At 37.7% G+C, this 22,413-nt stretch overlaps 1 protein-coding gene across 5 annotated transcripts in view; it reads right to left on the bottom strand.

Annotated features, from left to right (window-relative positions):
• CDKAL1 (CDK5 regulatory subunit associated protein 1-like 1) overlaps positions 1-22,413 on the bottom strand; it is a 428,699-nt gene that overhangs the window by 99,961 nt on the left and 306,325 nt on the right. For all 5 annotated transcript variants that reach the window (XM_014941103.1, XM_014941106.1, XM_014941102.1 and 2 more), the window contains one exon: positions 17,318-17,498. In XM_014941103.1, coding sequence (XP_014796589.1) covers positions 17,318-17,498 — 181 coding nt within the window. The remainder of the gene's footprint in view (positions 1-17,317; positions 17,499-22,413) is intronic.

Below are 22,413 nucleotides of genomic sequence, written 5' to 3'. Positions count from 1 at the left end.
GGAAGTCAGTTTAAAGAAGAATCATTTATTATTTTTCGATTTCTTTTGATGCTAATACTCTCATTGCCTTGATTGTGGAAAATTAATAGGTGGTATGCCATTTAATGCCAAGGCAAAGGGAAAAAACCTTCTGTTAAGAACAAAGTTCAAAGACAAAACCTGCTTAATCAGGCTTCTACTGAAATCAATGAAAGAGCTTTCAGTGATTTCAGCAGATGTTAAATAGAATCTCACGGCTGCATCCTATGGAGGAGGGGAAGGGAGAGGAGAAAAACACCCTTCATCTTTAATGCAGGGATGAGTCACTAGGAAGTTCAAAGTTTTACTATGTCAAAATTGACGTTGACTTATCTCATAGCTCGGGAAGGCAGACAGAGTACAACACGTTGGAAACTGTGTAAAGGGGAGACAACTACAAAAAACTTCTTGCTTGCAGTCTTGTACCATTGTCTTATTTTAGCCATGATTTCTGTGAAAGTAGTTTTCCAACTAAACTGGTAAGATAATGTTCCCAGCATGCTGGGAACTAAATAGACAGCTGTATGACTGCAGTACCTTCACTTCTGGGAACTATAGGACAGTTTAGTAATTCTTGATTATGCAAAAGGAACTATATATTTTCGTTCTTCACACAGTTTTTATTTTCAGTGAAAAGTTCAGATGCAGCAAATTAGTCATAAAAAATATAACTTTAGTTAGTAGTACAAATTTATGACAGCTAGATATTTCTCAGACATTAAAGGTATCAGATTAATATTACTACTTCTCTGAGGTCACTGTTCCTCTTCAAACAAGAATGGTAAATTTTGTTTCTAGTATGAGAAGGTTACTTCTGCCACAGACAATTCTACTACCATAAGTAATATCTAACAAGACTCATTTCTCTGAGTTTACTAAAGGGCTTTAAAAGTAACAGAAGTTATATTAAAAAAGACATTTCTGTTAGTATAGACTTTCTCAGCTATTGAACATGCCTTTGCCAAAGAAAAGATCTCCCGTTGTAGGGGAACCTTCACCCTCTAACGCCCATTAATACCTCTTTTATTTCCAATGGGAAAAACTCTACTCAAATCAGGTAGCACAACCCAAATTCCATCACCACCCTACAATGGCTTCTTTCCTAGTACCGATACACACAGTGAAAATGCTTAAAATGCTATAAAAAGGATTTAGAGAAATGTGACAATTAAGTGGAAAAGAAATATCAAAACTATTATAGAAAAAGTCTATTTCTTGCTTTTTCTTACCAAAGACTAATTCTCTTGAATCCCCTTCGAATGCACACAAAGTGCTTTTGAGTACTTTTTTTATTGCAATAGCTTTAATAATACTCAATATAACTATATGACAGAAACCTTCCCATCTTTCACCCTCAGACTCTAGCCAAAATGCTGTTTACACACTTAGCTAGACAAGGTGAGAATGAAGATGGTTTCCCTTGCACAACACATTGTGCAAGATAGTCTTCCACTTTTTATTATAGGAAATTATGGTTTCTTTCCTAACTTTCCACAGAAAGAAATGTTTTGCTTTTTGTACAAAACCGAAATGCTCCTTACTGGGGAAATACTGGAAAACATGATACGGACTAACATGGAGTGGAACTTCTGGAGATGTACATGAAAAAATGCTGCCTCCAGGATGCCCTGTATGCTTAGCTGATCTAAATCTAAACAGCATTTGACTACTTCGTAGAAACTCTAAATACACAGAGACAAAAATGTCTTATGTACAGAGTTAAGGCTGGTTAGTGACAAATTTGTGTCTTCCTAGAACACTGAGTTCTGCTTAACTTAGATCTCTAAAAACCAGAAATAGAGCATTTCAAAACACAAAGGCTAAGAAAAGTACAAAGAATTCAGGCTGTGATAGCTGTAACCCCTTCAAGTCCTACAGCAAGCATTAGCCACATGGTATTAATAGTAAGTTTTTTACATGAAGAGAAAGCACAGTTCCCAGCTCACCTGTACGCAGCGTAAAGCACAGAGTTAAGAAGGTCTCTCCATGTCTAGACATGACAGAGATAAATAAGGAGCTCAAAAGCTCCTTCTCCCTCACTGCTTCCAATGGACTATTTCAGTCCCTTAACTGCCTATTTACATGCATCTCCCCAGAATTTCTTTCTTTGCTGCAGCTTCATACTCCTATTCTTCTTCATCAGCTTAGTCCAACATCCCTTTCAGGGCCTTTCTTAACCAATATAAAAATATTTTTCTTCTCCCTTGTCTTTCTGCTCTTTCTCTTTAGTGCTCCATTTCCCCATCCCTTTGCTCCGTATAAATAAGGCTGTCAAAATCACATGATAAAAAGACACTCAAAAAACACTTCTGAACTCAGGCAAATGTACTGTCCCATCATACTGTTCCACATGCAGCAGCAGTGTCGCTTTCAAACATCCCCACAGATCTGCATAGGTCATATTTAAATTTATTATTTTTCTGAAAAAATTCAAGAGTCTTTCCAAAGTCACTATACAAATAAGTACAGGGTCTTTCTAAAAATGAAAAGACCTCATAGGAAAGAAGTTTCTCCTCAACATGATGAGGAACTTCTTTCCTGTGAGGGTGGCAGAGCCCTGGAAGAGGCTGTCCAGGGAGGTGGTGGAGTCTCCATCTCTGGAGACATGCAAAACCCGCCTGGACACATTCCTGTGCAACCTACTCTGCGTGGACCTGCTTTGGCAGGGGGTTGGACTAGATGATCTCCAGAGGTCCCTTCCAACCCCATACCATTCTGTGATGCTGTGAATCTGACAGCAGCATCAGACTTTTAACTTATTTCGGTACTTCTCTCAGGCTCACCATGCATTGATTCCAACCCCATACTATTCTGTGATTCTGTGAATCTGACAGCAGCATCAGACTTCTAACTTATTTCTGTACTTCTCTCAGGCTCACCATGCATTGACACAGCCTATGTTCATTGACCACAGAACATTTGCTTAAACCAAGTCGCCCAAGGTGGTGGGTTACTTGCAATACTCTTACTCAGCCTGGCTGCATGTAATTTTGGTGCAAGAGCATTTGACATGTCAAAAGCCAGAGAGGGTTTCCCTCAGTAAAGCAATACTCTTGTAAGTGAATTATTTCAAGCTTGTTACTAAAAGAGATGTAAGGAATTAGGTGCTTCTTAAAAGACACGTAGTATTCAACATGCAGTTATAAAAATAAGAACCAGAAACCAACATCAACTAACAATGTTTCTTACAACAACATACACAGACAATGTTAGTAGTGAGGAAACAACACGTTACCATAATTTCATTATTTTCTCCCCCTGGAAGCATACATGTTAGTAACACATACTTTGCTCTTAGTATTTCCTTTCTCTCTCCCTCATTTTCTGGGCCTCAGATTTTAGAGGTCTTAATTTTAGCTATTCAGAATTTTAAAGGGACACTGGTCATCTGAGATGCATATTATATACTTAAAGCACAGTAACTATAAAGGATCCTTTCAGACCACATCCAGATTTATAAACCAACAAAGACTTAGATTTAGTGACTGTCTTGGTGCTTTTACTCTTTTTTCTTGTGCATTGATTTTTAGCAATAATAAAACATTTTCTAATGCTTTAAGTGGACCACACTGTGGATTATTATCCAAGTTTAGAAATGAAATAACTATACCAAATACTAAACATCGTATACTCACACATGTCTATTGCACTTCTCTGGTGATCCTCATTTCATACTCAGGTGATAATTGCCTGTCTTTCAGATGATATTAATGTAGCCTAAAACTTGTTTGTTTTCCTTTCAAGCATGATATCATAGGTCTAAGATGTCTATTTTGAAGGAGGATTATAATATGGCCAAGATATTTTTATTACAGATTACTTAGGAGCAGCTTAAGTGGAATATTCTCAGTTTTTAATCTATGAATAAAAGGGACAAAATTACTCCCCAATATGAAGGTATCACTGATTTCCTTGAGACTCGACTTTCAGTTTTAAAAAGTCTATTTTCACCTTCAAGATTCTTAATAATTCTAGCCTAACCCTGTGACAGATCTGCTGATTCTACCAATTCCATTCAAGGTGTCAGCCTCAGTATGTCGTCAGCAAAGTTATCTTGTTTTTATTTTTCTGCTTCCATCACTTAAAATCCCTTCAGTATATGGTGCTGCCTTTTGTAACAAGGATCCATACCTGGTTCCATTCAAATATTATTCTTTTCCTTCACGATCACAGTAAATAGAAACAGGTGTCATGGCAACCAGATGAATGTCTTTATTTCAGTTCTCTTCCCTCACCTGCCATCTTCTCCTCCATTTCTCTTTTACATACTGCTGATTAGAATTAAAATACAATTTTCTTTTGCCGCAGGAACCTTATTTAATTTAGAGTTTATAGAGCATCTCACACGCTTGAGGATGCTAATGACCAATAGCAACATTGTTTTTCTTTCAAACAAGTCTGGAAAACCACATTACCTGTTTGTATAGTAGCTAATTGATTACATAATTTGAGTTAAAACCACTTTAAACTTTGTGAGCCAAGGCAGAATTTAACTACAACCTTGACAGACTGAGGGAGAAGGATGAAGCAGCTTTGCAAGTATTTTCAGAGTCTTCTTCCCTGGTATTACCAAAAGCATGGAGGCTCCAGCATAAGAGACTCTTGCAAGAGCAAAACCCATGAGACTGGAGCTTTCTTTTCTGAAACAGCACATTTAACTCCTTCTTCTCAACCTTCAGTAATATGCGTTCTCTGAGTAATGACAAAGCTGTATCTTTTGCCCCATGTTACATCGGTGATCTCAAAACTACAAAGGCCTTGGGTAGTTCCAAACTCTAAACTTCTATTAAACAGAATGAAGTTGGTAGCACCCTTATCTAGTAACACTGACTGGCCTAACTTTCATCTCCAAAGAGTTACTTGGCAAAACACCAGAGAGAGCCTACTCCAACCAAGGTAACATTTAAAACCCTTCCTTGGAGATTCAACCCATAAAGCCTTAAATCTGTAACCACATATACAGACAGGAGCCAACCCACTGAAACTGTCACATTATCAAAGTTTACGGATTGCTTTTTGTTCTGCAAAGCGATTTTTAAAGAAGTGATCAGAAACCACTGAACCATCCTCTTTGACCTCGAGCTATTCAGTGCATCACCCTCTTAGAAATGATCCTGGAAAAAAATGCTGTGCCCCAGCCAGATTTCTTGATAAAATTGTAACTGGTGTTCATTATGCTCTTGTGTCTGTGCCCTGTAAGGTCTGTAAGGGCAGAAGTGACAATACAGGCTTGACAAGTTTCCTGCTTCCTATAGCTAACCCACTTCTAACTTCATTATTCCTGTCTTTCTGATCGTATCTATAATGTAGCCTACGAAAATCATTTAGGGATTAGCTAGTCTTTTTGACCTAACCTACCTGAATCACTATGTTAAAATAAACTCTCTGTTCTACTTTAACTATTAATACACGTGGTTTTCATTATTTAGCTTGGTTTAAGAAATTACTTTCTAATAATTTTTGATGCATACATGGAAAATGACAGTTTTGGTACGTTCAGCAGTTTACCTCAACGTTCCAGGACAGTGAACATTTTTTCCAACTCTAATTAACAACAGAATTATAAATTCCTAATTCATATTTTGTATACTCTTTAGTCTCCTGTATACTCAGTGATTCTTTCTAAAAAATTTATAACAAAGTTTTGCTGCCCATGCAATGTATTTTTTTGGCTAAAAGAGGAAAATCTGTAAAACTTTATGTACTTACTAATCATATTAATCCAGAAAATTATCACAAACATTAAAGTAATCCTGTCTTCAAGATTATGGCAACACAAATAGTCATGGTTTAATCTATTTTACATTTTAAGTAGAGATTTTTATTTATGGAAAAATATAAACATTTTCAAAAAACAGCACATGATCTTCATAAGATCATCTGTCTAGCTATTTGAAAATAATTTCTTGAAGATTCATTTTTCAATTAAACTATGGGCATTGCAATTTCTTCCTTCTTAGCTCCCATATAATTTCAGCTATGTAATACAGACTCTTCAAACTCACATATTTTACAAATATTACTTAATTCTATTCCGTCTGGTACATTTGAGTTCTTTAATTTAGTTCAGGATTAATGTTCGTTATTGCTGTCATTTTTCATAGTAAATCTCCCCCTTAGCAGAGGGTAAATTATGCAAAACTTATTCTGAAGACTTTCACAAAGAAATCATTAATTTCAAAAAAGGCCTTCAACAGTCATTCATCTTGAAGGTCCTTACATTTGGTATAGTTTGTAAATGCTCTCTCACTTCTGGCAGATTTTTATGTTCAAAATTCATACTGAAATTTCACAATCTATATGAGGTAGATATTTTCTAAGGATGCCACTGTAACTGATTAGGAAGACTGTTAAGCTCAAAAAGATTTTGTAGAATGAAGATATTTGACAGAAACTTGGCCTGGGGTATCAGCCATATTTCAAATTAGATTGACACTACATCAGAAATAAAGTGATTGGTCATGAGGGACAGACCGATTTTGAATATATGCCCAGTTACACAATAATATAAACCGGAATGAACTGCAAACTACATTTTAGTAATGAAATATTATATATATAAGTGCTAAGCCCAGGACATACATGGGTTTACATATAAACCCAGGACTGACCTGTCTGCAGTGCACTCTTTTCCTTTTTATAATCTGGTAAGGTATCTGTGTGCTCTACTGCACAACAGCAGCCTTGAAGGCATGAGGTTTTATAGCATTCCAAAAAGAACAAAAAGAGCAGAAAAGTGCTGCAGAAGGTACAACGTGGTAAAAATAGCGAGCGGTAAAGAGTGCGCAAGTGCTTGCTGTGTGGGAGAGACCACTCACATACCCAAACCACACAAATTCACTAGACACACAAAAATTGTCCTCACTGTTTTACCTTAATCTATTATTCAGTCCTCCACTCTACTTCCAGTTTTTCAGCAATTCCAAGTTCCACATAGATTTTTAGCACAGTGACCAGAGGTGTAGGCACAGCAATGAAAACTGTGGAAGATATGAGTTCCAAAGCACTCAGTGACCTGATTGACTGTGATGGCTTTGAAGGAGTGTGCTTGGATTATCAAAGACAGATGAAGTTCAGGAAAGGGTCACCAAGAACCCACCTCAGGATATTTCAGTGTCCTTTTCTTCCAAAGCACAATTTATGGGCCATCATAAATGTCACATGATTTGCAAATGACAGATAAGCTTAGCCAACTCCATGATACAAAAAAAATTATAAAAATTAAAAAGCACATTAAAAAGCAAAAAAGCGGCAAACTGTGGTTTAAAAAAGTAGGAGAATTATATTGGTAAGTCTGTATTGTTTTTTAGAAAAGAAAAAAATTCTAAACTGGACCTACAGCACTGGCAAATTCTGTTCTGGAGTCTGAAGTAACAGTTAGATAGCCATGAAACTAATGCCATTCAACCAGAGCCTATTTATGCTAGACAACAAAGACAGTAAAGTACTAAAGCTTAAATTATTTCAGTAACATAATTAACATCAGACCTAGATAGGTTCTTAATTTGCAGTCTGTGGTAAGTCACAAACTATTAAATCTTGACCATGTTCTCATTTGAGGAAGTCTGGAATTGCCAAAGCCAAGAGGGCTTTTTTGGAAACTAATATATTTTTCTGTTCTGCTGCATACATCCAATTTCAGGGATTAAGTTATGGGCAATACTCCACTATGTCTACAACTCCTGGCGCTGTTTCCAGCCCTGAGCAGACTGGTTCATAAAGTATATTAAAATTCTGCATTAAAAATGAGAAATATATCCAGTATTACAGAAATTACCTAACTGTAATTTAAGTTAAGACAGTTAAAACTTCTTCCGTGGTTCTTCCACTTCATTATGAGCCAATTAAGAGGATAAAAGGACAAAGAATACATAAACATAACATCCAGTTGCTACAGAGGTCCCTTCTGTATGAGCTTCTGTGAATGGGTTCTATAGGCATCTGGGGATTCAAACAGAGTTGTAACAGAAACCAGCAGGACAGTGACATTACCTGCTGAAAATGTAGCATGTGAAAATTTTCCAAGGAGTAATAATCTCTGAAGACTAGTAACTCATGCTGAATACGCAATAACTAACAAACTCAGAAAGGCTGAGAGTTGGGGTTGTTCAGCCTGGAAAAGAGAAGGCTCCAGAGAGACCTTATGATGGCCTTTCAGTAATTGAAGGGAGCCTGTAAGAAAGACGAGGACAAGCTTTTTAGCAAGGCCTGTTGCAACAGGACAAGGGGTAATGGCTTTAAACTAAAAGAGGGTAGATTTAGACTAGACAGAAGGAAGATATTTTTTACAATGAGGGTTGTGAAACACTGGAACAGGTTGCCTGTAGAGGTGGTAGATGCCCCATCCCTACAAACATTCAAGCTCAGGTTGGATGAGGCTCTGAGCAACCTGATGTAGTTGAAGATGTCCCTGCTTGTTGCAGGGGGGCTGGACTAGATGACCTTTAAAGGTCCCCTTCTAAGCCAAACTATTCTATGACTCTCCGACACAGACAGTCTGTTCAATCTGCCCAAGGCCAGCACGATCAACAACAGACAAAGAGACCTGGACCTTATCCAAGAGGGAAGTGACTCCCATACGCAGCTGAAAACTGCAGGATTATGTTTATATGTAAAGGAACAAAGATCTCTCTGAGGGACTTTCCAAGCTCCCACCTCGCAGCCACAGGCTGACCTTCCACATCTGAGCACACAGCTCATGCTGGCCTCCTAGTGAGCACGCAAGTGAATGCTAGTGACTAAACGGATGCGTTGTGCAAATAGTCACCCACTTTTAACAAAAATGGCTTGGTTCTATTAATAACAACAGCTAAATGAGTAAAAGTCGTTTGAAAAAATTTTGTTTCTCTCTCCGCCTCACTTCAATCCCCGCTCAGGAAAGAGGGAATTTACAAAACAGCCCTTAAACTTCCTGTAACACTTTAACTTGAAGCCCCAGTTCACAGTACATTAATCATAATCACTGGTAAAGGAAAAATGCACAATTTTCACGTTTGTTGCCCTAGTGACATCTGTCTTACCAATTCAACCTTCGTAATTAATGTCAGAGGCTTCCAAAATACTCCATGTATGTGTGTATTCATGCAGTTTGTAGTGTGATTTAAATGTAAAAGTAGTAAAAAAATTTACGCACTGAGTTTATCGTGATGCCATTTTATATAAACTTCTTTTGAAGAACAATCTTAGAATCTTGAAAATTTCAATGAACTAAGTTTAGGTAGGAAATACAAAAGAATTATATATTCTTCTGCATTTTTATAAACAATTGCAATGGATGCTAAATCATAAAAGCATACCAAAAAATCAAAATCCAACTCCATGACACCAGTAACTCATTTCACTAAACTGCATTTCCATTTTTTTACTTTTGAATTTTTCTGAGAAAAAGATTTATAGTGAAAGAAGACATCTACGTGAGATCCTGATCACATATATTTCACATATATCACAAATATATATATAAACACACACATAAGGTAAAAAATTGTTTTCACCCTTAAAATCAAAGACTATTTCACCTTATCTTGAGAGAGTTACCTTCCTTCCCTTCTATTTAGCGCAGGAGCATGTGGTATACAAACCTCAGCTTCCTTGTAACTAAAATCTCAGCATTTTATCAGGGTTCCCAGACAGACTCATGGGGCAAGGAGGGTGGGTAATGAGTGCTCATGGCCATTACAAATCTTACAGAATTACACTTTCCAGAAGTTTGTTGTTTTTTTTTTTTATCTATCTTGGACAGTCAACATGTGGACTGTACGTGGCTACAAATAGGAATCCACAAAATTAGATTATGTTAGTAGTAATTTCAGAATCCTTGAAAACTCTTTAACTATTTCTGGCATAGGAATGAAGTTTAGAAAGAACTCTGCCTCTTCCCCTACATGTATATTCTCCACATTTTATTTTCCAGTGCTCTTTAATTCGTTTTTTAACAACATGGCGTAGATTGATCCTGTAGCTGTACATTTACTTTAAGGTGCTCAAATATTCAAACTGAATGTGTGCAAAGTTTATGAGGAAGCTGTTGGTAATTTTCATTCCAATCAGTTTCTGCTGTAAAAACAAAGCAAAATTCAAAAAAGTACAACACCAACTTGGTTTCCCAAGTGGATTTCCAGTCTAGCTTTGATTTTTGACTTGCTTTCTAAAGCAAGACAGTCATACTCCTTGAAAGTGTGAGAATTCTGTTCTACCAGGTGCCTGAAATACACCAGTGCAAGATTTAAGAGCCACAGCTCCAGGCTAGAGTAAAAATATTCTTGTCCTTTCTCAGGGGTCTGACTCTGCACAGCCCAGCTGTGACTGTGCAATTTAACTCATTCCCCAGATTCAGCTACGAACTGGATTTTCAGCAGCTCCATAAGCAGATCATTTATAGCTTTCCAAAAGGGTACAACCCGTTTTAAAACCTACTGGCTCAACTGTCTCCCACAACAACAAAAACAGATTTTCATTTCAGCACCTCGTCAAATAACTTAAAGTGGTTTGAACTTGAGCTGAATCTAGCTCTAAAATAAAACTGTCTTTAAACTTCTGTAAAATTCTATTTAGTAGCTTTGTCTAACCACAAAAAAACCCTATTCACAGGCAATTACCTTCCCTTGAATTCATCACACAAACCCACAGTTCTGGCTGCACACTGAATGGTACGTACTGTGGTAGATTTAAAGATACAGAATAAAAGAAGTCAAACGTTTTGACCATCTTCAAAACAGGGGAAAAGGAGGAACCAGGTTTTCGTAGGTCAGCCAATTTACATAGTTCCTGGAAAAATAGGGAGGAAAATACGCAAAACTATTTGTAAGCATCCAGAAAGTAACACAAAGAGCCAACACTGACCAACAGCTCTATCAATCAAAAGGAATCCCATGAGAGAATAACCGGCCTTGTAGATAACAGAAAGCATAGTTATCTTGGTGGTTTATAAGGCCTTCTGCAGTACCTCCCATGTTGTTCTCATAAAAGAAAAATAAGGAAACACGGTGTAAATAAAACTACCAGAGAGCAAGTGCAAAACTTGCTGGAAAATGTTAACTTGGAATACTTCAATAGTTCACTGACAAATATGAAGGATTATATATTGATTCTTCTTTTATGGTCTGCCTCCTCCTCCAGCTTTCACATTTTTAACTCTCTGGTCCCAAATTTGCTGTAAAAGTCTTCACTCAGGTCTTTATTCTGGCAAAACAGCGAGCAGTAAATAAAAGTGTATGGCTGAGAAAACAAAGTATAGTACAGAGGCTCAGCAGTCAAACTCGGTCATTAATCAGTCTTGGCTTCTCTTACACACAAAGTACATTCTGCACGTTACACCATGCATTATTGCATGTGTTGGGGGCGTGTGTCAGGGGCCAAGCATCTTTGATACCCCAGAAGCAGTTATCACAGCTGCATCTAACTCCTGGGGCATGTAATGCCATTTAGTCACAGCACTTAAGAAGGGAGCTCAAAGGCAGCCATGGCAGAGCAGAGAAGCAGCACTGTTGAGTAAGTGGCATTGTTCCTTTTCCTACTCACTTTTCTTTCCTGTGTCTTTCCTTTTCTCTCACCTCCTGATCTTCCCAGCTCTTTTCCTTAGTTTTAGAATAATATCCCTACTTATACCTATTATATGATCATTGGATTGGCCACCATTAAGCTAAGCACTACTGATTCTGCTATGCTGGTGAATATTAGAAACAAGGGAGGTAGTCCTTTCCTTTCTGGGCACTTAAATCACATTAACTAATCAACACCATCCAAAGTTCCACTCTCTCACCTGCATGTGCTTCACTGTGCAATTGGTTCTCTCGCATTATCACAGAGTACATAAAGCTCTAGAAAGTTATTTCTAAGTCCATACCAGGCAACAGATGAACTCTTTCCTTGCCCTAGCTCTGAGCCTGGCTTCCTAGGCACATTGTGTCACATCATTACCTACTAATGCCTCAAGCACATGCTCAAAGGAAAAAGCAGCCCTCAACTGTCATCTCTCCTTACTCTCTACTCAATGGGGAGCTTACTAGTCTTTTCTTTAATGGTACAACTGCAAGGTTCAGCTGTTCCCTTTCCTTTAGAGTTGTGAACAGAGAAAAAGGTGTTCCTTGCACTAGCAATGTTATTCCAGTTGCTGTCACGCTGGTTGGAGTTGAAAGGTGCTGAAGGAGAGGAAAGGTATACTGCATGACACAGGAGTGTGCTTACTTCTCAATCAGCCAGGGACAGTTTGGTGACATGTGGACAATTATTTATTCCAAAAAGGTAAGAGGACATAAGCTACCACAGAAGATTCAACTGTGTGTAGAGACTGAGGACTACAAAATCTATATCCATCCAGCAAAGGAGGATTTAAACATCATATTGTATCTGATGGTACCCAAGAACACCTATTTTGAGTGCCTCACAGAATTTTAATTGGTGAAGAGAGACGGCAGAACTGCAGCCACTCATTCATGAAAGAGTGTCAGAAAAATTCTGAGACGTCTCAGAAGGAAGCAAAAGCAAAGAAAAATAAGTAGCCATCACAGAAAAAAGGTATAAAATACAAGATGGTTTGCTCCCACAGAAATGTTCAAACATAACTTGTCTGGCAGACAACACTGAGCAGGTGGCGTTATGCTATCCTTATAGAAAGAAATCTCTTAGTGCATTGTGCACTGCTCCTACAATTGGTAAATACAGTGACAGATTTAAGTGATGGTTTGATTAAAGATAGAGGGGTACAATGTCTGATGACAGATATTTTTTTTGTCTAGTAACAATGGGTATATATTGAATAGGTGAAATAGCCAGTATATATATGGATGAAGTTTTATATTCAGAAGGAGTTTTGCCTGGACACAATATTTGAGGGTGGATAGATGGCAGCAGGGCAAATCACCTGCAGTGTGGCTGGATGGAAATGGCATGTTTCTACAGAAGAGAAGCAGAATATAAGCCTGGCCATCCTTGAACCAAAAGCAACTGGTAGCCTAGAGCAAATACTGCTTGGGATGAAGGCTGCTGAAAAGTGGGCTTCCAGAGACTGGGTAGACACTTTCACATGTAAGACAGTCTCATACCTTTGTCCACCATGGACATATCACACCCAACATACCCTTCAGGTACTGAGAGACTTTAGTAACTCCCCTCTATATGCCATAAGAGAAAATGTCTTGTACCAACCTCTATTTCTGAAGCAAATTATTTTTGAGATCAAACAGTAGTTCAGTTAAGAAGTTTGTAACTTGGTTATTCACCTCAGTATAGTAAGCACAGTGCTTAATGCAACTAATACAGAGAGAAAAATTTAAGGAGATGCTTTTTAGAAGAATTAAAAGAAAGGTTCAGTAGTTGACTGACAAAATCTTCTAGCTGACAGCAAGGTTTTGTGATTTATTATTTGATGATATACAGAAAGAGAGAAGGAAAGAGACTGTAAGAAAAAGTGAATATATAGACTTTTATCTAGACATCACAATGCTTTTGTTTGAAAAAAACCAAATAATTACACCAATAATTGAAATTGAATTACATAAAGACTGGAATCCACGTTGCACTTGAGGGTAGTGTAATCGTGAAGCTGCAGTCACGTTACTGCTCCCAAAACAGCTGCTATATCCTACTCTTACTAGAGATGAACCTAATTGTAGCTTATTATGATACCTATTTTCAAAATGGCACTTTCCTCACGCTGTTTCCATCAGCTTGACAGAAATCAAGCTGATTGTGATGTGATGAAGTCCCCTAACTCTTTCAGAAATTGTGATGGATCAAATCTCAAGGACAGAGAGAGAAATCTCCTCACAAGTCCCCTGACAAGCAACAGCTACCTTGAAAAAATAAAGGACAAATTAAAATTATCAAGAACATAAGATGTTACAGACCCTCAATTTTAGGGAAAAAGAGTAATTTTTACACTTAGAATTAAAGCATTCGGATCCCTTACAATTCCACTAAATATAAAATCCCTATCAGACACGTCTAAATCACGTTCTCTTACATTGCTTATTAGAATATTTATCTGACTAGAATCTGTAATTTGAGTTATGCAATAGGGAAATGGAGAAATCCCACTCCAAACTAATAATAATAATCATCATCATCATCATCATCTACAAAATAGCATTTCACAGTTAACACGCTTCAGAGTGAGAGTGTTCCACAGAGAGCCCACTGGAGATAACAAGCATCTCTGAAACAATGTATTTTTTTAGCAGTAGGTGGATAAAATGGGGGTAAAAGCCAAGAAAAACATAATTTTGGGGTAGCATTTAAGTTCTGAACAACATCTTGACTCATTTTTCATGTACATGACTCAGCATCACTGCCAATGCTTATAAAAAAAAAAAAAAAACAACAAAAAAATCATGCCCAGTTTTGCTTAACTGTGCTCTTAACTTTTCTCTGCACCGGAGACAGCATTTATGGTAAGCATAACCTAATTGATGGTTATGAAATGATGAGACCATTTAGACAGATGTCTGATTCTCTATGGACATTTTTTCTCCAGGAGAAACAAGAAAGGCCTGCAGCCTTAACTGTCTTTTCTGAATTTATGGTGGCAGATCTGTCTGTCCGGATTAGTGTCATCTGCCCTTTTAGAAAAATATCGGTGCCTGTAAGGCTTTCAAAGATAAATTATCTATGTGAAGGGAAGATTCCATGTTGACCTACTGATATTTTTTTTTCTATTAAGAAAAACTCAAATGAGGGTTTTCTCCAAAAAGGCCATTATATTTACAACTTCCCCCAAAACTATCCACTACAAATTTGAAAGCACTAGACATTACTAAGCTTAACACTCCACACTATCCCTAAAAATTATAAGGTCTTCCAAAAAAAGAGCTAACTTAAAAGGAACTGACAAGGCAAATACGCTGTTATTATTGCAGCTGTGATACTTGGGCAGGATCACTGAAGCTGTATGGAATGAGTTGAAGTGGAACTCACTAAAGTGGAGCAGTTTGCAAATAGGAATAGATCCGTCCATTGCAGAAGTATTGCAAAGCTGAAATAACATCGCAAATACGCCCAGCCTTTAGGAAAAAAAAAAAAGGACAAGGACAAGAGTTGTCAAATAACTTGCTCACTGGTTCAGCATCTGTAGTTAAATAATACAGCCAAAGTTCTTTTCATAGAAGAACAGATCCATGGCAGAGGACAGTGCTATGAACATCCTGTAAAAGCACTAGCTCACAGGCTCAGGCTGGTCATACAATGCACCACACTCAGACAGTTGCCCATAAGAGTAAGATGTCACTTTACGTGTTATTTCTCTCCCTATGCAAACGCAATAAAATAAATTCATTAACAGTACAATGCTACGAATAATATTTTATTAAAGGACGAAAGGGTAAAAGTGCATTACGTGGGTGGAAATGCGCTACTACCTTCTCCTAGCAGAGAAACATAGGTAAGTTGCTCTAGGCACAGAATGATAAATGAAATGCCTGTCCACTCTTGGTAATGCAGGAAAAACCATCAGCTTCTGTCTAGAAGTAATGTGAATATAAAATGTAAGAGATTAGCACAAGCTCTTCCTGCTCTGTTTGACTAGTTACACTCCACTTCTACAAAGAGATAAAAGAACAAAGGATCTCATAACACAGGATTTTTGAAGGACTACATGAAAAAGGGGGGTGAGGGGGATGGGGGGAACCAAAATCTATTAATTACAGATTTTCAGCAGCCCTGGATTAGAGGCCCCATCATCTTTGAAGGTTCTAATTCGCTGAAAGTAGTAAGTACTAGTGCTACAAATAAGAAGAAAGAATGTAAAACTGGGTTAAAATGACATTACCATTTTCCAAGTAACACTCCTAACCACAGAACAACTAATGTTCTTTCAACAATTTTGCTCTTCACATACTGTCTTCCCATGGTGTTCAGTTAAACAGAAAAGGGTAAATTGACTGAAGCTCTTTGCACCTCCTATGAAAACTGCACACTTAAAAATGTGTGGACAAAAGAATGCAAAACAGAAACATAAACCAATGTTTTGATTTTTAAGCTTAACTTTCAAAAATTACACTTCTGCTTTTTTTTTTTTTCATTTAGAAAAGTCTGTAAATGAAAAGCATTCAAAACTAATAAAAATAATTCAACAGTGTGAGATGGTTACACTAAGTAGAAAATTTCAACACCAGATATTTGAAAACTCAGCATTTCCCATTATGAGATAGCCTACGATAAATGAGCAGTCATTACTCAAGCTATACTTCTCTAAACAGTAAACTGAAGAAGCCAAATATAATCTAATTTTATGTCTTCAGCAGCTGACACATCCTATGAAATTTGTGGTATACGCTGAGAGTAAGCAGAAATACTCTTTTCAGCTTTCAGATGTATAAACGGATACAAGTACCAAGATGTAGTTTTGACTTTGTGTTAGTATACCAACATACATAAACTGAAAGAAACATTTTTTTTTATTCAGACTGATTTACATTGTTGGCTGATATTCTTACACTGAAAGAAAATGTAAATGATATATATATGCCCATAATAATGAGATAATAACGAGTTGAATCAGGCATCAGTCTTGTATACTTTCTCATTTTGAGATTCAGATTACAAAAATTTCAAATTCCGTTTTTTAAGAATAAATCAAACCTTACCTTCAGATGTGGTTGCTGTTACTATTGCTTACAAATAGCTATTTATATCAGTCAAAATCCAGTCAATATCTATACCTTCTATATCAAAACAGGCTGTTTTCCTCATGGGAATTTGAGATTAAAATGTTGGTAGTCAGAAAAGGTTACACTTCTCAAAGACAGACAGAAAGAAAGAAAACACCTGAAAATCGAAAAATTAAATGCCAGTATCATCAATGGCCTTTAACATGTGGGCTGAAGGAAGCAGTTTATAAGCAGTGTATAAGGAGAATCTTGAGAAGGAGTTGCCTGCAAATTTGATATTTGACAAATAAATCAAAGATTGTCATTGCTCTACTTTGCATAATTATACACAACAAGCTTGAGATTGCTGGAGTTTTAATAGTCTTAAAATGGAAAAAAATAATATGCATAATTAATCAGCTACTACCCTTGCTAATTCAACCAAAACTTGATAGAAAGAAGACATGATGTCAACAGAACCACTATTTTACCCTTTCTAACAATCTGAACAATAATTTGTATACAAAAATGTGTTGAGTGATCTAGCTAACATCTAAAGGCAATTCAACAACCATTTCACGTACTGGACTGAAAAAAAACCCTTTAATTGAATTGCAGCATAGTTCTGCAGAGAGTCTACATTGACATGTACATGCTTGTGTATTTTAAGACATCTGAGTACACCGTGAAGAGTGGCACAAGAAAATGGATCTTACCACTGCAGCTGGAACTTGATGCATTTTTGCAGCCGGGGTCCCTGGGCGTGGGTAAAACTGATTAATAAACAAGCTTGGAAACCTGTATTGTTCTACAAGTTTCATTGTTTCTTGGAAGTCTTCATCTGTCTCTCCTGGAAAACCACAGATGATGTCTGTAGCGATTGTTATTCCAGGCACTCTGTAAAGAAAGTAGAAAGGAATACTGAACTAAGGACATGTAAAAGTCTTGCTCCCTTAAAAGCTAGTGTAGACTTACAACTCTTCAACTTTATCTACAGAAATTAAGACCTAAAATGATCTTTGGAAAAAAAATAATGAGATTTTAATACCATTGCTCGGTAATGAAAAATGCATTTGGTAGTCAGCCAAGAGCACACAGAACAGAAGAAAGATATCGCTGCAAATATTGGATTAGGATTGTGGCAGAAGAGTGAAAACATCTGGACCAACTCCTTCATTCAAAATTCTAGGTGATCAGCAGAGCTTGTAAATTTCTAGGATTCTGATTGCTTAATCCACAAAATTTATAACTTCTGAGACCCAGCCACTAGAATTAGTAAACTATTTAATGTATTGCAATGCTGCTGTCAAAGTAGAACAGTATATCCAAAAGATGGGACCTGGCATGCCATGTAACCTAGCAATTTTGAACAAAATTGGCTTTGGAACCAGTAAGACATCTCTTAGTCAGGACTTAATTTCTAACTCAGCACTCAATAAAATCAGCCTATGCCTTGCTTTAAAAGGAAAACGAAATACATAATTTTACAAATGCAGAGGCACTGAGCTCTCTTGTTATTTAGCAAGGTCAGTACTATCCTAACTGCTCCCCTTGGACCGAATATGCTGAACCCTTGCACGCAGCAGTTTAGGGGAGCACAGCTAACGGGGGGCAGCCAACAGACACAGCAGTCAGTGCAGAAAGGGCTGAAGCAAAGGGCCCTCAGTTGAAATTGCACCACAGCAGGTCTTAGACACGGTGGTACCACGTCACTGAGCATTTTCAACCATTGCTAGGGTTGAGGCTTGCACCCAGACTGAGCTTCAGATGGTGGAGGCAGCCCTCCAAGTCCCAGGCTGCAGGGAGTCCCTAGAGGCTCTCTCTGATGCCAGGACAGATGGCCCTCTGTCCTCCTGCTGTAGCTGTGGTGTCTTGGAGGAGCTGTGCCTCCAAGTGGAGGAGTTACGGGAGGAAGTGAGCAGGCCAGGCAGCATCAGAGAAAATGAAAGGGAGATAAGACAGGATCTTCTCTGCAACTGAACAGCTTGAAGAGCCTCAGCCCCCGCTTCGTGATAGAGAAGTAGGTAGCGTCAACCCCCACTACCGAGTGAAGCAAAACATCTGGAGAAGAGGAATGACAGAAGCTGGTGAGTTATGACACCAAGAAGAAAGATCTTGCCCCACCTAAGGACTTAGAACTGCAAAATAGGTTCACCACCCTCAAAGTTAAAGAGAAGCCAGATGTGCCAGCAAGCAAATTATCTGGTGCACCAAATCCCTAAACCACACAAGATTACCAGGAAGATGTGGTGAGCCATCATAATGGGGTGACACCCTGCTGTGGGAGTCACAGGCACCCATCTGTCAACCTGACCAACCATCTAGAGAGGTTTGCTGTCCGCCGGAGGCCAGAATCCAGGATGTTGTGGGGCTTTATCTGGCCCCATGACTACTACTCCCTGCTGTTATTTTATGTGGGCACAAATGATACTGTGAGTGGAAATCTGGACATTAAAAGTGACTACAGAGCTCTGGGGGACAATAGTCAGGGACATGGGGGCTCAGGTGGTCTGCTCCTCATCAGGAAACACTTCTTTACTGAGGGTGACTGAGCACTGGCTTATGTTGCCCAGGGAGGTTGTGGAGTCTCTCTCCTTGGAGATACTCAAAAGTGGTCCTGGGCAATTGGCTCTAGATGGCTCTCCTTGAGCAGGGGGATTTGGACAAAATGACCTCCAGACATCCCTTCCAACCTCAACCCTTCTGTCATTCTGTGACATGGCCCAGAAATATGAGTCCTACAACCAAGAGATTACTGCATGGTATTTACAGAGCACTCTGTGGGACCCAGGAGATATCAGCTCAGTTTTCCAAATCTGACACTAGCCAGCTGGATGACCACTGCCCTATGAGAAACTGGGAAACCACAGCACTGGTTTGTGTTCAGCCTGCTTGTGTAAAGTGGGAATAATGATAAACCTTTTATGCAGAGGCAGAAATGTAGGGTGCTCAGAAGTGCTCAGTGCTCCCTGCTGACACAGATGAAACTGTGTCTACAACACAGAGTTGATTCTACACTATCAGTAACAATGATGAACTGGAGAAACTATGAGTTATGAGGAAAAGTAAGAACCCTATAAAGATATTGGTGGTATCTGACTTAAAGCTGGCCCCGTTTCAAGTAGGGGGAACAGATGAGATGACCTCCAGAGGTCCCTTCCAACCTAAATAATTCCACAGTTCTTAAGTAGGCTACAGACAAGGGAACAGCTGAGACGGATTCTTTTAGGGGTGAATGTCATAAAGACCATTGCCACAAGCAAAGCTCACAGCTGAGCTTAAGAATGGGTCTCCAAGACTGTCTCCAACCTAAAGAAATGGCTCAAAGGCTTCTCTTCCTTTCACCAGGAAAAGAGACAGCAGAACTGTAAGTACAAACACATGTAATTCAAATGAAATTTATAAAGCACTTGAATAGCCAAAGAGAACTATAATTTCTTATTAGACAGTAGATCACCACAGAAAAAAATAATGTTGTGGTTACAGTGGGTGAAGAAACTTGAAGTTTGAACAGCTGAAAGAAAAACTTCCTGCAACAACGAGCTCTACTGGAACAGGAGAATCTGTCGGCAAAAGACCCAAGAATGGGGAAGCAAAGAATATTGTTCTTAGTAATTTGATTAGGTGCAATATTAAAGTATGCATAGCTTATATTCACCACAGCGGCCTTCATACAAACAGTATACGGTAGTAAAAATATTTTGTGACTTTTTTTTTTTTAAACTTAGAAGATATCAATTTTTTTATATAAGTATTGGCAATGAGCTTATATTAAAGCAAATGTTTTGGCCTCCTTTTTACATGTGCCTGCAGAAAGAGTTAGCTGCACAGGAATTTATTAGACATGATATTATCAGAATCTTCTTTCACCTTTTCCTTATAAAAAAATCTCCACAAAAGAAACCAAATTCTTTCAATTCCTTTCTGAGTTCATGAATTCAGACTCCACCATTTGCGATGAAGTTAAAACATGGCATTTGAATGTCAAAGCAAAACCAGTATAAAAATGAACATTTTCAAGGACTTAGCCCAATAATCATACGTGGAAAACACAGGCTGAATGTTGCAAAGAACAGCAAAAATCCCCAGAGCTGCTGGCTGAACAACCTCAATTACCGTTGCTTTCTTAAGGCTGGCAAACGGCAAGATATGAAGTTCTGCTTGATATCAAGTAACAATAAAATTTGTTAGCTTTAATAACTAAGTGAACAGAGGAGCACTGTGTTCTGCAACATGATTTTGTTCACATCGCAAATATCTCGTGCAGTAATAGTAAGCTTATGGAAGAAAAAGTACATTACTTTATAAATCAGTATCACATAACATCAGCTGCCATTTCTCAGAAAGTGAACAGAACATTCATTACATTTCAGAAAACCATTTTAATGAAGTTATTTTAACCATTTTAATGACACTATTGGCAACAGTCAAAGAATTTATTACCAATGGTAGTAGCAATACCATCCTTTATAAAGGTTTGGTTGTTTCTATAGCAACATGAATTATATGGTCCAATCAAGCTAGATACAATAAAATATGCTCTTTTTCTCCATAACACCAGTTGTCATTCAGTTAAAAGGAAATTACATATTTTAAAAATTCATCAACTCTACAAATGTCTGAACTCCATTTGGTGATAAGGTGTTAATTATCTTAGTAATTAGATTTCTTCCTAGATGGAATTATTACACACAAAGAAAAGCTAGGATATGAAAAGAGAATAAGGACCACAGTGTATTCAGCAACAGCAACTAATTACGGTTCAATCCAGTATGACTGCCTAAAATATGACATTGCATTGTGCATTTTTATACTACTGTTGATTATATTGTTTAAAAGGCAGTTTCAAAAGGGGAGAAAAACATGAGATTTCACTCAGAATAAAATCCAGTTACTGACAAAAATCAAGCTCCTAGCTTTTCTCAAAGCACTGAGGAGCACAAATAAGTACTATTAGTTCCACATGCAAAACAATTTCTTAATGAAAAAAGAGGGGAAAAAAGATATAATTGCAGAAAAAAAACCAACATATATACACTTGAAAAGTAAAGCGCCCTTTGCTCTGACAGTCTCAAAGAAAGCAGCACAAAATTCCTTATTGCATAGATTCAGATGATGTTTAAAAAATTGTCCCAGCTATTAAATACGATGCAAAACTACACAAGAACCAATTTCTTGTGCATCAGCCAACATTAAATTGTTTTCTGAAATGAAATGGAGTTTATCTATTCTGAAGTAAACAAAGAAAAAACTGCTGAACATCCACACTAAGCATTTTGTAACATTTATTACATAAATGCAGTTACAGTAAGTCTAAAAATTCAACTGCAGCAAATGTTTTCTAGGGTCAGTAGAGAAGCTCCACAACACGTTGTTCAGTGAACCAAGAAAACACAGTGGTCCTTATGAAAGATAAAACGATTTTTAAGAAGTAGAAAGTTGCTTCAAACATACTGAAGTCTGAGTGCTTCTTAAAGCCTAGTTAATGGAGGTAGTCAGTCTGTTTCAATACTTCTGAGCATAAAATGACTTAATCTTTGCAAGCCATTTTAAGCCCTCATAATCCTGACAAACACCTAGACAATCTATGTGCAATCATTTTTTTCTGGCCATCATAAATCTTGCAAGATTTTTTCTCTGAAGACATACTATCGTCTCCATTCACTCTACTCTAGAAACAAAGAAAAAAAGAGTCCCAAGTCTACTCTCAATTGGAACATTTTACAATAAAAATATGGAATTTCAGAAAAAGATTACCTTGAGGAATAATCAGTGCCATGTATAAGATAATACAGCCCTACTTCTTAGGGTT

This window comes from Calidris pugnax, unplaced genomic scaffold (genome assembly GCF_001431845.1).
Source record: "Calidris pugnax isolate Ruff unplaced genomic scaffold, ASM143184v1 scaffold8, whole genome shotgun sequence".
Taxonomy (NCBI): Eukaryota; Metazoa; Chordata; class Aves; order Charadriiformes; family Scolopacidae; genus Calidris; species Calidris pugnax.
The sequence above is the reverse complement of the archived record's forward strand: the minus strand, read 5'-3'. Positions and strand labels throughout refer to the sequence as shown.